The sequence below is a fragment of the Pleurodeles waltl genome, chromosome 8, assembly GCF_031143425.1.
Source record: "Pleurodeles waltl isolate 20211129_DDA chromosome 8, aPleWal1.hap1.20221129, whole genome shotgun sequence".
In the NCBI taxonomy this organism is placed as follows: Eukaryota; Metazoa; Chordata; class Amphibia; order Caudata; family Salamandridae; genus Pleurodeles; species Pleurodeles waltl.
Window position 1 is genome coordinate 502300792 of NC_090447.1, and position 17340 is coordinate 502318131.

The window sequence follows — 17340 nt, forward strand, 5'->3', positions numbered from 1 at the left end:
TTGACCTCAGTTCTAAGTGGTATAGTAACTGAAAACAATGGAATGGAATGTGGTCCGAGTGATCACCAGTAGTAAAGGTTAATTCAATAATTAATGTTATCATTTTGATTTTTGTTTCAGTAAATATATTAAATGCATGCTGTGCTCACTGTCCCAGAGGACAAAAGTCATACTTCATTTACAATACTTTAGGAGGCAGAAACTAGCCTTGGGTTGCTTATATTTCTCTTCAAAGAGTTCCAATTGGCTTGGAAGTACGACCAGGACTGTTCCTAATGGAGCAGAATCATGACTGATTTGAATATAGATGGTTTCTGTACAGAGTGGCACTGGGGGTGAAAAGTGGTGATCTGAAATGATGTTCAGTGTGACTGTCAGCGGCTGAGTTGAATCCCAGCATTTCTTCCATAAATATGTTGAAGTAGGCCAAATTACAGCAAGCACCAGCCAGAATAAATTAATTGGTTAAATTCGTTTTATAGATACATCTCACAAAGGCAAGTTTTAGAAAAGTAGTTTCCCTCTGTCTAACTTTTGTCACAACACAACTGGATCTCCTGCAGTGACGGTAATTACATTTCAACTAGTCCAGGGGAATATATGGAAAGTGACATTGGGGTCTGCCTAGAGAACCAACGGGATTCCGGTGCAGCGTCCTGCTCGAACATTCCAGTCAATAACACAACAAAAAGACAATTACCTTACCTCACATACAAAGGAAACATATGCCTCCACTTATCTGAGGAAGCAAGGAATGGAGAGGAAAGATGGGCCAAGCTGGCATTCACAAAGGATAGGAAAGGACCTCTGGGGTAGTCCGGCTTATGTTAAGGAAAGATATGGTGTGTCTACCTTTGCAGATGAACATCTCATAGTTACACTTGTACATTCAGTGTCAGATACACCACTATGACAAATGAATACTTTTTGTTTATTAAACACTGACTGAGCAAGGACGGCCAAGGTCTACTTCAGCTTCTGCTCCAAAAATCACTCCACTATCCTTTTTTACAATACAGAGCTTTTTGTGCATTAGTACCGGAAGGAGCAGTGGTGTGGCATGCAGATGTTTACTTCAAAATTATGTGTACATCACTTTTGCATGGTACTAATGAAAATTAAATGTTGTACCTGCTTAACAGCATACATAAGTCGTCCGTAGCAGTATATCATAACCATTACTGGGATGACCAGGCAAAAAATGAAGAGGCAGATAATATAAGATACAGAGTCTGGTGTTTCAGAGGTCCACCGCACAGAGCAACTTGTCCCTGCCCCTTCGACACCATAGCTGCTCCAACCCAACAGAGGTGGCACCGTCCAGATCAGGGAGTAGAGCCAAGAGCCACCAACAGCCAATAGCGCCTTCCTGAAGTCGGGGCCTCGTCGGTTACACAGGGTGAGGGTGCTGTACCGCTCGTACGACAGGATAGCCAAAGAGATCAGCGAAACAATACCTGCAACAAATGAAACTTCTTTATTATCAATTTCACTCTACTTTGTTTTTCCGTGTTTTCCTCTCAAAAAGCAATAGGAGAAATTTAAAAAAACTTCAGTGAAAGAAGTATCCATAATATATTGATATCTAAGTTGTGCTGTAGCAAGGACACACAGTAGCAAGAGCGCACACACCTTCCAAGGACACCCACTACTCAGTACAAGCATTTTGCTAAGATACATTCAGTTGTCCAATTGTTTTTATGTTACTTGTATTTGTACTGAGCTAACCACCCTTACACTGACATCATAGTATATTCTCTAGCTGGCCTTTATTTTGTACAGATCTTTGAAAGCCATCAATCGAGCTGGAGGATCGTTATTAGATAGTGGTTTTGCTTGTTGTTGGTTTTGTGTGGTTACTAGAGTCTACTCATTGTTTCAAAATGGTCTTAGTGATTTAGGGGCATATTTATACTCTGTTTTCACTGGATTTGCATAATTTTTTTAACCCAAATCCATATTTATATTTTGACCCTAGATCCGTCTAGTGTCAAAATATTGGAGTTAACGTCATTTTTTGTCTGCGGAAAACTACCTTGCGTCATTGAGATGCAAGGTAGGTGTTCCCAGGCAAAAAATGAATCTAAGGCCTTTGCGCCTTATTTATCCTCCCATGCAAAAATCACACGTGGGAGGAGGAGGGCCTTAAATAATGGGGCTAAGCCTGTTTTCGACATTATTTAACGCCTGGGTCAAGACAGGCGTTAGGGCACCTGTAGGCCATTTTCCATGGTCAGAGGCCATGGAACAGCCCACATGTGCCCTTCCCTGGATCCAGGGACACCCCCACCCACACCTGGAGGACACATAAGGATGAGGGGACCCATCCCAGGTAAGTCCAGGTAAGTTTTTTTTTTTAAAGTGCCATTAGGGGCCTAATTTGGGCCCCACTACATGGCACTATGCCCAATAGCCATGCCCGGGGGACATAAGTCCCCTGGGCATGGCCATTGGGCAGGGGGGCATGACTCCTGTCTTTACTAAGACAGGAGTCATGTCCGCGGGGTTGTGCATCAAAAAATGACGCTAGTCAGGTTAGAATAATTGTATCTGACTCTAAGCTGACTAGCGCCATTCTTTGATGCACAACCTCCTGTTTCCCCTACACCTCCCCCACCCGGTTAGAGTCATTTAGTTTGAAGCTAATCAGGCCTTACCGCCGGCTAGCGTAGTTCCTTAAATATGAAGCCCGGCTGGTGTCCAGGAATGGCGCTAGGTGGCGGTAAACTTTTTGACGCAAACCTGGGCTAACGCAGGTTTGCGTCAAAAAGTATAAATCAGGGCCTAAGTGTGAAAGTGAAATGAGGTAGAACCCTGCGGTGTTTTACATGTATTTGTGGGCGTGCTGAAGGTATTTCAATTAATTCATCAACTGAGCGATCAATTTCCATTTCACTGCCAAAGTAAGCGCTTTTATTACAGCACCAAAACCCTTGTTAATGTGTAATGATTGTTCTTGTGCTCATGACAGTGTATGTTTAGGCTAGTTTTATTTGTACATTATCGAGAAAGCGCCATACATATCAAAAATTAGTTTTAGACAATCTTATTCATAGTCAAATTACTCTTTCAGTGATCATTGACAGTGGTTTGCTTGATAGCAACTGAATCCTCACTGAGCAAGTGATAATATCAAGCAATGGTCACATCAAGATTAAGCCTTCAAGAGATAGCATATGCAGAAAGAACAAGCACCTTTGGACACATACAAATGCTAACCCATATTTTTTAGAGAAAAGGGTGGACGAAAGAGGAGCCTCTGTTGACAGCTCCTTGTGCATTCACTCAGACACACACCCCAAACACAGGATACTCAGCCTCACTTGCATACATCTGTATTTTGAATGGGTCTTCCTGGGCTGGGAGGGTAGAGGGCCTGCCCTCACACAAAGGACTGCCACACCCCCTACTGGGACCCTGACAGACAGGATTGAACTGAAAGGGGACCTGGTGCACTTCTAAGCCACTCTTTGAAGTCTCTCCCACTTCAAAGGCACATTTGGGTATTGTTAGAAATGGGGTCTTTGGTTGACAGTCAGGTTACCCCCTGTTCAAGCAAGGACCCTCACTCTAGACAGGGTAAAAAGAGAATCACCCTCAGCTAACCCCTGCTTACCCCCTTGGTAGCTTGGCAGAGCAGTAGGCTTAACTTCAGAGTGCTAGGTGTAAAGTATTTGTACCAGCACATACAGTAACTTAATGAAAATACTACAAAATGACAGAAACACCAGTTTAGAAACATTGGAAATATGTATCTAAACAAAACAAGGCCAAAACGACAAAAGTCCGACATACACAAGTCAAGTTATGAATTTTTAAAGATTAAACTCAAACATAGTGCTTAGAAACACAAAATGTTTTGATGAGGTGTTAACACGGTGTCGTGACGGAGTCGTTCCCAACAAGCCGACACCAGCGGCGCCGGACACGGAGTCGCGTAGACCTCCAAGTACAGTACCTTTGGTGAAGAGTGAAAACAAGTCGATGTGCGAAAGGTTGAATTGGCGCACTTCGAGCGGTGTCGGTCACGACGTGGTGCAGCGACTTCCACAGAGTCGCGGACTTCAGTGGGCTGCAGCGATGTCGGGCCTGCGAAGGTCATCACGTTCCAGCCAAGATCACGGAGTCGGTTGCAGGCGGCGTCACCGGATTCAGCAGCGGCATCGGTCCAAAGTCGTCCGAAGTTGATTTCCTTGGATTTAACCAGCTTTCCTTTCAAGGCACCAGGCACTGGATAGGGCACCACTTGTCAGAGCAGGAGTCTCTCCAGAGACTCCAGGTGCTGGCAGAGAGAAGTCTATGCTGTCCCTGAGACTTCAAACAACAGGAGGCAAGCTCTAAATCAAGCTCTTGGAGAGTTCTTCACAAGATGGAAGGCACACAAAGTCCAGTCTTTGCCCTCTTACTCTGGCAGACGCAGCAACTGCAGGATACTTCCACAAAGCACAGTCAAAGGCAGGGCAGCACTTCCCCTCAGCTCTTCAGCTCTTCTCCAGGCAGAGGTTCCTCTTGATGTCCAGAAGTGATCTAAAGTCTGTGGTTTTGGGTGCCCTTCTTTTACCCAATTTCTCCTTTGAAGTAGGCCTACTTCAAAGTAAAGTCTCTTTTGAATGAGAAATCCTGCCTTGCCTTGGCCAGGCCCCAGACACTCACCAGGGGGTCAGAGACTGCATTGTGTGAGGACAGGCACAGCCCTTTCAGGTGTAAATGACCACTCCTCCCCTCCCTCCTAGCACAGATGGCTCATCAGGAAATGCAGACTACACCCCAGCTCCCTTTGTGTCACTGTCTAGTGTGAGGTGCAACCAGCCCAACTGTCAAGCTGACCCAAACAGGGAATCCACAAACAGGCAGAGTCGCAGAAATGGTATAAGCAAGAAAATGGTCACTTTCTAAAAGTCACATTTTCAAGCACACAATCTAAAAATCTACTTTACTAAAAGATGTATTTTTATATTGTGAGCTCAGAGACCACAAACTCCACATGTCCATCCACTCCCAAAGGGAATCTACACTTTAATGAGATTTAAAGGTAGCCCCCATGTTAACCTATGAGAGGGACAGGCCTTGCAACAGTGAAAAACGAATTTAGCAATATTTCACTGTCAGGACAACTAAAAAACATTACTATATGTCCTACCTTAACCATACACTGCACCCTGCCCCTTGGGGCTACCTAGGGCCTACCTTAGGGGTGTCTTACATGTAAGAAAAGGGAAGGTTTAGGCCTGGCAAGTGGGTACACTTGCCAAGTCGAATTTTCAGTTAAAACTGCACACACAGACACTGCAATGGCAGGTCTGAGACATGATTACAGAGCTACTTATGTGGGTGGCACAACCAGTACTGCAGGCACACTAGTAGCATTTGATTTACAGGCCCTGGCACCTCTAGTGCACTTTACTAGGGACTTACTAGTAAATCAAATATGCCAATCATGTAGAAACCAATTACATACAATTTACACAGAGAACATATGCACTTTAGCACTGGTTAGCAGTGGTAAAGTGCTCAGAGTTCAAAAGCCAACAGCAACAGTTCAGAAAAAGCAGGAGGTAGGAAGCAAAAAAAGACTGAGGATGACCCTGCATAAGCAAAAAAGTCAACAGGTATATAAGCACGGCATCTGCCCCTACTAGCGCAGACCCTTCCTGGAGAAGAAACTTGTAACCAGAACCTGCATCTTGCCAAGAAGAACTGCCTGGCTGCCCAAAGGACTCACCTGACTGCTTTCTGTGAAGGACCGCTGCCTTGCTGTTACCCTGCTGACTTGCTGCTCTCTGGCTGCGGTGAAGAAGTGCTCCCCAAGGGCTTGGATAGAGCTTGCCTCCTGTTCCCTGAAGTCTCATGACCAAAAAGACTTCGGGCCATATTTATACTTTTTGACGCAAAACTGCGCTAACGCAGTTTTGCGCCAAAAACATTAGCGCCGGCTAACGCCATTCTGAAGCGCCATGCGGGCGCCTTATTTATTCAATGACGTTAGCCGGCGTTAGCCGCCGGCGCTGTCTGGTGTGCGTTAAAAAAAACGACGTACACCAGGCAGTGCCGGCGTAGGGGGAAAATGGCGTATGGGCGTCCACAAATGGTGCAAGTCAGGCTGAGGCAAAAAAATCGCCTCAACCCGATTTGCGACATTTTTTTACGACGCCCAACCCCCATTGAAATGACTCCTGTCTTAGCAAAGACAGGAGTCATGCCCCCTTGCCCAATGGCCATGCCCAGGGGACTTCTGTCCCCTGGGCATGGTCATTGGGCATAGTGGCATGTAGGGGGGCACAAATCAGGCCCCCCTATGCCACAAAAAAAATAATAAAAAAATACTTACCTGGACTTACCTTAATGTCCCTGGGGTGGGTCCCTCCATCCTTGGGTGTCCTCCTGGGGTGGGCAAGGGTGGCAGGGGTGTCCCTGGGGGCAGGGGAGGGCACCTCTGGGCTCATTCTGAGCCCACAGGTCCCTTAATGCCTGCCCTGACCCAGGCGCTAAAATCCGGCGCTAATGCGGGTTTTTTAGACCCGCCCACTCCCGGGCGTCATTTTTGCCCGGGAGTATAAATACGACGCATATGCATCGGAGTCATTTTTTAAGACGGGAACGCCTACCTTGCATATCATTAACGCAAGGAAGGTGTTCACGCCAAAAAATGACGCTAACTCCATGAACTTTGGCGCTAGACGCGTCTAACGCCAAAGCATAAATATGGAGTTAGTTTTGCGTCGAATTTGCGTCGAAAAAAACGACGCAAATTCGGCGCAAACGGAGTATAAATATGCCCCTTCATCTCTTCAAGAAGGACTTCTTGTGCTGCGAAATTTGACGCACAGCCTGCCAGAAATGATGCACAGCCTGCACCCCGGTGAAAATGTCACCGCACGCTGAACCGGAACGCCGCCGCCCGACTTAGCAATGAGAAGATCGATGCAGCGCCAGCGTAGCGACCGGAAATTTGAGGCACAGCCCACTGGATTGATGCACAGCCGACCCGGAACGATGTAGCCTGACTTCCAAATAGGAATCGAGGCAGCGCCTGCCGTGCGGTAGAAAATTTGACGCAACACCCACCAGATCGATGCAGCTCCTGTGACTTCATCCTACCAGCACAGAAAATCCACGCACTGTCCTCGGGGTGTCTGAAAACCCTGCAACCTGAAGAGGATCCATGACTGAGCACCGGAAATCGACTCACAGCCGTCCCTGCATGAAAACTAAGCGATGCATCGATGTGTGCGGCCTGAGAAATCGACGCACAGCCCTTTGTTTCCATGCATCTCCTCCTCTGCAGTTCTTTGTAGAGATTTTTCACGCAAACCAGGTACTTTGTGCTTGAAAGAGACTTTCTTTGCTTTTAAGACACTTTATATCACTTTTCAGTGATATCTCTACATTTACTTATTGCATCCTTGATCGTTTAGACCTACATTTAACCAGATAAATATTATATATTTTCTAAACACTGTGTAGTGTATTTTTGTGGTGCTATATGGTGTTTTTGTATGATTTATTGCACAAATACTTTAAACTTTGTCTTCTAAGTTAAGCCTGACTGCTCAGTGCCAAGCTACCAGAGGGTGGGCACAGGATAATTTAGATTGTGTGTGACTTACCCCGACTAGAGTGAGGGTCCTTGCTTGGACAGGGGGTAACCTGACTGCCAACCAAAGACCCCATTTCTAAAAGACCAATTCGATTTTACACACCTGGGAATGGGAAACACAATAGATAGATATGTGTAATTTGTAGCGCTGGGCAGAATTTCAATTATGTTAGAGTAATTTTAGTGATTTCACATTACTCTTTGGCATGAGACTTCCAGTAGAAATGCGATTAGGCCCCCTTGCACAGTTTAGAGTATTTTGAGGGAAATAAATCCTAGTACAAGAGTGCATTTAATGAGCGCAGGTGACTGCTCACACTGCACTACTGTTACTGTTCTGTTGCATTTAATGTTATTTTCATAGCACACAATCTGTTCTTCTGTTTATTTGGCATGTGAGTGTGTATTTTGCTTAAAGAATTTAGCGCTAAAAGCAAGAAGTATTTTGGGGAAAAATCCTACCCCAAGTGCACATTTACAGGCTCACTATTCAAGTAGTTCTATTGTATTTAGCACTATATTTTTGCACAAAATGTATCCTTGAGTACATTTGGGATGATGTGTGTATTTGTGAGCTAAGAAAGAGTGCTAAATGCAAAATTACTCTTCTTGTGTAATTCTTTGAAATCTCCTGTAATTTTTGGGCAATTCTGCATGATTATGCTACACTGAATTAAGCAAAGTAAACCCTCCCCTAGTGATTTGTTTAAAAAATACTAGTACAAATAGTGCGTGCACAAACCCATGGGGTGCAAAGTATCCACTCCGGATCAAATATGATTCAAACTGAAATTTCAGTTTGTGTCTGAATCGGGATTAGGGCACAGATTTAAATGAGTCTGTAAAAGCATGTAATTAGGAATAGTGTTCTAGTCCAATAAATGCTTCAGGACGTATTCAGTATTGATTGACATACAGACAATGGGGTAAAAGCTTAGAAAATCCTAATTTGTGAGGGAATGCAGAATATGGTTTATATGTTTTCTGGACTGTGGCAAATCTAACAAATGCATACACCAGAAACAGTGAACTAAGTTGTGTGTTTTTATGAGACAGTCCACTGCTATAAGACAAACTGGTAAGACAACTTTGTCATGTAAGAAGTCGCTGCTGAGATCTGTCTGTAAAATGTTGGACAAGGGTCTACCTCCTGACGGGTGTAATTTTGCATTTCATCTTCCTGAACTCAGCAAATCCAAATACATTAGGATAGTAGAGACACCTTTTAATTGCAGTGTGCATAATAGCAAGATGTGGTAGCCATCTCTGTATGAAAAGCAAGTTACCATTATAATTATATACTCTATCTAGTTTTTGATACATCTGTGTTAAAGTAGGAGGTGCAGAGTGGACAGGTCAGAAAGTTACCAGTCTGTTCATCAAAAGCGGGTATTCAGTGGGCAGCCCTTTTACAGACTCCTGGGCCTGTATTATAACTGAGGTGCAGATCCCCAAACTACACCGCAGCACACAGTTAACAAGGTGCGCTGAATGCAGACAGGATTTTCACACACTATTGCAGTTAATGGACTGTCTCCAGTACAGTCATGAACTTTTGCCTCCCTAGGAGGCAAGGCATTAGTGAAATCTGGACCGGGACCTGTATTATATACAGGCCATATTGCCCTTGTGTTTGCTACAGTGCACTCACATTAATATAGGTGCCCTGGCACATACTATGCCAATGTCTCCTATTAAAGTGAATGTGCTGCCCCAGGTACAGCTGTGCCCTTGACCCTACCTGGGGTAAGATAATTAGTGAAAGGCTGACTGGATGTTTGATGCAGCAGGTACTCTTTTCCTTTGCATGCAGCAATAAGCCCTGCCTTTCACAGTATATGTCTACACCTTCCTACAGTGGGATGTCTGTGGGGTCCATGAGACTCCTGTTTTATGCTTTTGGAAGGGATCCTCAAAGGGGTGTATAGGCTGTGCACCACCACGTGTAGAGCACAGTAAGTGCAGCAGCTGCTTTGTTCTGTGCCTGTGTCTATAATATGATGTGGGCACAGAGGCAAAGTGTACGATGCAAGCCCCAGTGGAAATGGAGGAGTGCCCATCTTGGACTGGGTCACCACTACAGGCATCCCTGTCCCTGTCTATAATATTAATGTGCCCTAGTACTTTCCATAATACAGACCTTGGTGTGTCTGACAGGGGCAACAAATGTGTTATAGAACGAGCCCTCGGAATTACTAGCAATAAAACCGCCAGCAGAGACCTCACATGACAATGATTTCTGTACTACCCCGCAGTTTGAGGATTATTTTTCTTGCCAGCAACTTGAAAGGCAAATCACTCCCCAGCAACTTCAATGTTTATCTCTCCATTTTATCTTGTAATTTGTATTGTTTTTGTTTACTTTACGTAAGAAATTACATATTCCCATCATTCAAAATTGCCCTCAAGGTCACCTCGTTCTGCTCAAATCCCAGTTTACAACTAATGCTTGTCCGTCAAAATTCCCCTGCTGTCCATGTTCCTCAGTTAGTCCACCTGTACAGTTTCCAAATGCCTTTTCCCCTATGATATTTACTACCACATAAATAAATTGACAATTATATATTGTGATACAGCAAAAGAAAAAAGGCTGGATTTACGATAGGGTCTCAGTATTTGAAGACTTGGAATAGAAAACACAGCTACTGCACATGAAACACAGAGTGGACATTCTGATTGTTAAGATAGACATTCCAACTTTATATGGTATGATGTTAGATTTTCACTGCCGGCTTGAGTAGCATGTGTTGATCACAAAAAGGCCCATAATTGGTGGATCAGACTTACCACATTGAGCCACTTCCACAATTAATTCACAAACTGTGCAAACATGTGACAAATCACCTCCATTATAGCGGTTTTAAGACCTTGAAAAAAATATCAAGAGCAGAAGCGGTATGAGTTTTTGCTCCATATCCAGTTCCTTTTCATAGGGCCTCATGTTGTCTACTTCCTAGGGTACCAATTGAATCTACTCTAAAATTTCATGACTCTGAGAAAGTCAAAACTTTTCCTCACATATGTGAAGAAGTTTTATTGCCAAATATGCCCCAATTTACAAAACATTTGCTCTGATTTATTCTTGCAGTACTCCTGATTTTCAGGGGTCAGCCTGAAGTACGTCTGGTTTACTCTTGAGTTTCATGTGCAAGCCAAAAGTACTATAAGAGTAAGTCACACAGAATCATACACTAAGCTGGGTAAATAGGGCCCAATGTGTTCATTTGTCCTTTTGCCTATGAAACACAATTTCATATTCATTCATCTTTTTTTGAAACGAGGACGCACATCTGTAAATAGCCTATGTAATGACAAAGAGCATCACACCATATTCTAATGTATATGTGTATGAATGAAGCCATGTGCCAGGCTCATATGATGTAACTTCCTCTGACTGTAAGATCATATAATATAATTTCCTGTGACAGCACAGAGACAAAAGTCGTCATAAGATGGTATTTCCAGTGACATAATCAATTTTATGAATAAATAATGTTTCAATGCACAATGGGCCTCATTATGAGTGTGGCAGTCCGAGGACTGCCACGCTCGCATTGACGGACAGACTGCTGCACTCCAAGCGGTCCGACTACCCAATTGCATCTCTGGGGGTTCCTAATGGCATGACGGCTGAAAGAGTTGTACTCAGACAGGGCGGCGCTGAACTCAGCACCGCCTGGCTGATTACAACTCCCCTCATTGCCAGCCTTTCCATGGCAGTTTCAACAGCATGAAAAGGCTAGTGGTGAGGATGTTCTGGAAGTTACAGGGGGGCCATGCACTGCTTATGTCATGGGCAGGGGCCCCCCGCCAAACACCATCAGAATGGGCACTGTCTGTGTTGCAGACAGTGCGGATTCCGAGGGTGCTGGTCGTCCCTCTCTGTGCTACGAGATAGCATTTGGCTCCTTTAAGGGAGCCAATTGCCATCTCGTAGCACTGTTGTTGCCGGTCTGAACGGTGGGTGCCCCTGCTGCAATGTTTGTGCCAGTCAGACTGGAAGGAACAATGTAATAGGACAGGGGGTAAGGCCACCAGCGTCCTCCCTGCGAGTTTGGCGGTTCTGTGGTGGGACTGCCAAACTCGTAATGAGGGCATACGTGTTTCGCTCAGAGGTAGAGACAGGGGTTGCAACATTGATTTTACAATAAAACTGTGCAATAGCGTAATGGGTGCAGTACCTTGAATCAGTGGTTCTTCCCATGAATCAAAAAGTTTGTCTTGTGTACAATTGAGGTAAGTAGCAATAAACAACTGTGACGTATCTATAGCAAAGAAACCTATTGAAGTGAACCGGTGTTCTACAAACTACCAGGTTACAAAGATTCTTTACAAGCTCTGACAATACTCTATTTTAAAGAATACCGCCATTCAAATGAGACACTCAGATTATTTTATGGCTAGACGGTGTATAACTTAAGGATGGATAGAATTAGCATTTTCTCATACAATTGGATTTATATTTCTTTTACTGGCTGATTGCTCAGTTGTTTAATTTGTTCAATGCCGATTTTAACTTTATCATTCTCCGCGGTGTACATTTTAATTTGACGGATAATGTAGTCAAGCTGAGTCACTGCTTTCACATTATTCAGTCTGAAATGGACTGTCTAGTCAGTACATAATGACCTGTCCAGGGTTACTGCCGGAATCATGAGAAGGCTTTTCAAATAGCACCGCCTCCCTCTTGCTGTGGCCTTAGTGGATGAATCAGCATGATCCCCGCTCTAACACATTTAATTGGTCAAGTTTGACGAACTTTGATGTGAGAATAGAACATTGATGACAAATAAGAACTATTCAGCTGTTTCACTTTTCTCTTAACATCATAGGTGATTTTAGAGACATGCTGGGGAACCTCACGTAATCTTCATCCTTCGGTGATATTTAGTTTTCACATATGGTAAGTGTTAACAAAGCAGGTTAGTTAAACACTTGAACATAGTATTGTTATACAGTTATTACAAATACGGTATAACTGATAGCTTTTGTGATCTTTCTTTCTTTCTTCGTTATTGCAATGTTGCAACTTGAGCTGCTGAGATATGTTTCACCATGCTTTCAGATATGTTTCGTTCCTTGACATCATGCAAGCTTGGCGGTTTTTGACGGCAAAGTACAAGCATACATTCTCTTGGTCTTTGGTCCTTAGTGTGTTGTAGCCACAGAAGGATTCCTTGGTAGATTCCGCATAGGACAGGATTTAAGTTTGCATTGCAGCCTCCAGTGAATATCTTTAGCGCTTTGACTGCCTCAGGACTTTGATGTGAGAACGGAACATTGAAGACAAGTACGAACTACTCAGCTTTTCTAGTTTTGTATGAACACCATGGGTGTGTTTGGAAATGTTTCGGGAGCGTTCCATGTAATCATTATCCTTCTGGCTATAGCTCTCAACCCCATGAATGTGGCCAATCCCCACTTGCCAAGGCCTTTGCCTGTGCACAGAGTGAGGTTGGCACAGGGCCTAGGCCAGGCCAGGCCCTTCACTCAACTCCCCCTGGCAGCCATCATTTCAATGCTGGCCAACCCTACGTGGTCAGGCAGCCCTCCATTTTCCATTTTGCAGTATCACTGTACTCCCTTGGTACCACTGCACAAGCAGCACTTTAAGGTACTGTGCAAAAGTGCTGCTGTTTTTATGCTTTCATGGTCCTTGGTACCTTGCAGTTCTCCAGCTGAACCACTGTGTAGCATGCATATTGTCAGTTTCATGGGTATTTCATTGGCAATAGACAAGTCATCCAACTATCACCGCGTACTCTGGAAAGCTGTTGGGCCTGCAGTTAGATATTGGTGTTGTAACCTACTCCCTCTAGCAATCAGTCTTTGTGTCTGCTTCTCCAACATTCTCAGGTTATTTATACATTCCACTCCAACGAGTCTCTATAAGGAGACTAGAGGGAGCTGTCTTTCACATCTGTTCTCTGAAGCGCAAACACTGCTTCTGTAGAGACACATTTAAAAGTCAAACATCTGTTACCCATTCTTTTCACTTCTTTCTTCCAAGCTGGTTCCCTGCAATGCTGCATAATTCTGTGTGCATCCAAGGCATCATGTTACAAAGAAAGATATGGATGCCATACTGGTTTACTCTATATTTACTCTACGTTCTCTGACCTTGTTGTCAGGACAGGACGCTCCCCTGCCGCGCAGCGCACCCTGCAGGTGCTCTGTCCCTGACTGCCGCTGCTGCCCGTGTTCGAGGGCCCTCCTCCACCCGCAGGCTCCCGCCTGCGCCTCATCCCTGGTGGCCCAGTGGTGGGCAGTAAGGTTTGCTTCTGTCGTGTCTGTTTTTTCTCAGTTTTTCTCTGTTTGTGCCCACTGTATTCACTGCATTATAGTCACGTTGTCTCTGTTATTTCAATTTGTGCTGCCTCTGGTTGTCCTTGTATTTGTTGCATAGTAGTCACGTTATTTTTTGTCCTCTCTGTGCGCTTTGTACTGCATCTTAGCTCTCTCCCATTGCGCGTCTCCCTCCTCCTCTGACCCCCACCCCCAATCCAGCGCCATCTGCCCGCTTCCCAGACTATTTTCTCCTACTCTACACCCCCTGCCCTCCCACCTCCCCCTCCCCTCTAGCTACCTAGCGTTATTTCTCACCCCCCCTCCCCACTCGCCGCTACCTCGTCTGTTTTCCCGCCGCTTCGGCCCCGCCCCCTCCCGCCCCCAGCTCCTCCTCCCTCCCTCCACCCCCTCTTAATGCAGGTCGCTGCGCTGCAAGGGCGCATTCTCTGACCTTGTTGTCAGGACAGGACGCTCCCCCGCTGCGCAGCGCACCCTGCAGGTGCTCTGTCCCTGACTGCCGCTGCTTCCCGTGTTCGAGGCCCTCCTCCACCCGCAGGCTCCCGCCTGCGCCTCATCCCTGGTGGCCCAGTGGTGAGCAGTAAGGTTTGCTTCTGTCATGTCTGTTTTTTCTCTGTTTTTCTCTGTTTGTGCCCACTGTATTCACTGCATTATAGTCACATTGTGTCTGTTATTTCAATTTGTGCCCTTTGTGCTGCCGCTGGTTGTCCTAGTATTTGTTGCATAGTAGTCACGTTATTTTTTGTCCTCTCTGTGCGCTTTGTACTGCATCTTTGCTCTCTCCCCATGCGCGTCTCCCTCCTCCTCTGACCCCCTGCCCCCAATCCAGCGCCATCCGCCCGCTTCCCTGACTATTTTCTCCTACTCTACACCCCCTGCCCTCCCACCCCCTCCCCTCTAGCTACCTAGTGTTATTTCTCACCCCCCCTCCCCACTCGCCGCTCACTTGCCCGTTTTCCCGCCACTTCGGCCCCGCCCCCAGCTCCTCTTCCCTCCCTCCACCCCCTCTTAATACAGGTCGCTGCGCTGCGAGGGCGCGTTCTCTGACCTTGTTGTCAGGACAGCACGCTCCCCCCGCCGCGCAGCGCACCCTGCAGGTGCTCTGTCCCTGACTGCCGCTGCTGCCCGTGTTCGAGGCCCTCCTCCACCCGCAGGCTCCCACCTACGCCTCATCCCTGGTGGCCCAGTGGTGGGCAGTAAGGTTTGCTTCTGTCGTGTCTGTTTTTTCTCTGTTTTTCTCTGTTTGTGCCCACTGTATTCACTGCATTATAGTCACGTTGTCTCTGTTATTTAAATTTGTGCCCTTTGTGCTGCCTCTGGTTGTCCTAGTATTTGTTGCATAGTAGTCACGTTATTTTTTTGTCCTCTCTGTGCGCTTTGTACTGCATCTTTGCTCTCTCCCCTTGTGCGTCTCCCTCCTCCTCTGACCACCCGCCCCCAATCCAGCGCCATCCACCCGCTTCCCTGACTATTTTCTCCTACTCTACACCCCCTGCCCTCCCACCTCCCCCTCCCCTCTAGCTACCTAGCATTATTTCTCACCCCCCCTCCCCACTCGCCTCTCCCTCGCCCGTTTTCCCGTCACTTCGGCCCCGCCCCCCTCCCACCCCCAGCTCTTCCTCCCTCCCTCCACCCCCTCTTAATGCAGGTCGCTGCGCGACCGCGCCGATGGTGCTCCGGAGGCGCGCCAGAGGCAAGCCCGTCTGCGCCCGTCCACGCCTGGACCGCGCCCAGCGCCAGAACCCCTGGACCTCACACTCCGCACCGCACACCGCCCAGTCTCAGCTACGACGCCGCTTCCCTCCACGCACTCAACAACGGCCGAGACCAACACTGCTACCAAGCCGCCCCAAAGCACACCCACGGACCTTTTGCCTGCCGCAACTGGCACCTCACCTGCGACCGAACCCCCAAACCAACAACCGCCAGACCGAACCACCTCCTCTGCATACTCCTCAACACCCGCTCCGCACGCAAACACGCCGTGGAACTCTGGGACCTGCTCGACAGCACCGTCCCGGACGTAGCCTTCTTGACCGAGACATGGTGGAACGACTCATCCGCGCCAGACATCGCCATCGCCATCCCAGACGGATACAAGATCTCCCGCAGGGACCGCACCAACGGCTACGGAGGAGGACTCGCCATCATCCACAAGTCCACCCTCAAGATCACCACCCACACCGACGACCACTTCAACACCGCCGAGCTTCTACACTTCTGGATCCACACCGACCCCAACACCACCCTCAGAGGAACGCTCGTCTACAGACCCCCCGGACCACGGGCCCAGTTCTGCGACGCCATCGCCGACCTCGCAAGCACCCACGCACTCGCCTCCATGGACTACATCCTCCTCGGGGACCTCAACCTTCACTTCGAGAACAACAACGACCACAACTCCACCACGCTGATCAGCAACCTCACGAACCTCGGACTCAGACAACTCGTCACGTCACCAACCCACGCCGTTGGACACACACTGGACGCCATCTTCTCCACCAGCGACCACGTTACCTTCAACGACACCACCGAACCCTACTGGACCGACCACCGCTGTATCCACTTCACCTACAACAAAAACACAGCACACCACCACAGCCGCCAACTCCCCCGCCGCAGCTGGGGCAAAGTCACCGAAGAACAACTTCTCAGCACCCTCTCCCAGAACCCGCCGAACGAGCCGACCGACCCAGACACCGCGGCCTGCAACTTCAGACAATGGATGAACAACTGCGCCAACATTCTCGCCCCGCTGAAGAAACCCCCCAGCAACCTCGCCAGCAAGAAAGCCTCCTGGTTCACCGACGAACTCCTGGCCTCCAAACGCGCCTGCAGGAAACTGGAAAAGAAATGGCTCCAAGAACGCACACCGGACAACCACGCAACCCTCAAAGACGCCACCCTCCGACACCACCACCTCATCAAGACCACCAAGAGGTCCTCCTTCAAAGACCGCCTAGACAACAATGCACACGACAGCAAAGAGCTCTTCCGCATCGTAAAGGAACTGTCCACCCCAGCGCCAACGTCAACGACATCCCGCCCTCTCAGGAACTCTGCGACTCCCTCACCGCTTTTTTCCACAGCAAGATCGCCGACATCCACAGCAGCTTCAACACCCCGACCACGCCCACCTCAGTCACCACCTCGAACCCAAGCATCGCCAACCCCATCACCGCCTGGTCCAACGTCAACGACGACGAAACACGCAAAATCATGAACTCCATCCACTCCGGATCACCGATTGCCCCCTGCCCCCACCACATCTTCAACAAAGCCGACTCTATCATCGTGCCCCAACTCCGCAAGATCGTCAACGCCTCCTTCGAAGCAGGCACCTTCCCGGAAAGCTGGAAGCACGCAGACATCAACGCCCTCCTAAAGAAACCCAAAGCCGACCCCAAGGTCCTCAAGAACTTCCGCTCCATCTCCCT

At 47.3% G+C, this 17340-nt stretch overlaps 1 protein-coding gene across 2 annotated transcripts in view; it reads right to left on the reverse strand.

The window, feature by feature from the left end:
* LOC138250072 (parapinopsin-like) overlaps nucleotides 1–17340 on the reverse strand; it is a 2239710-nt gene that overhangs the window by 1260436 nt on the left and 961934 nt on the right. For both annotated transcript variants that reach the window (XM_069204464.1, XM_069204463.1), the window contains exon 3: nucleotides 1132–1457. In XM_069204464.1, coding sequence (XP_069060565.1) covers nucleotides 1132–1457 — 326 coding nt within the window. The remainder of the gene's footprint in view (nucleotides 1–1131; nucleotides 1458–17340) is intronic.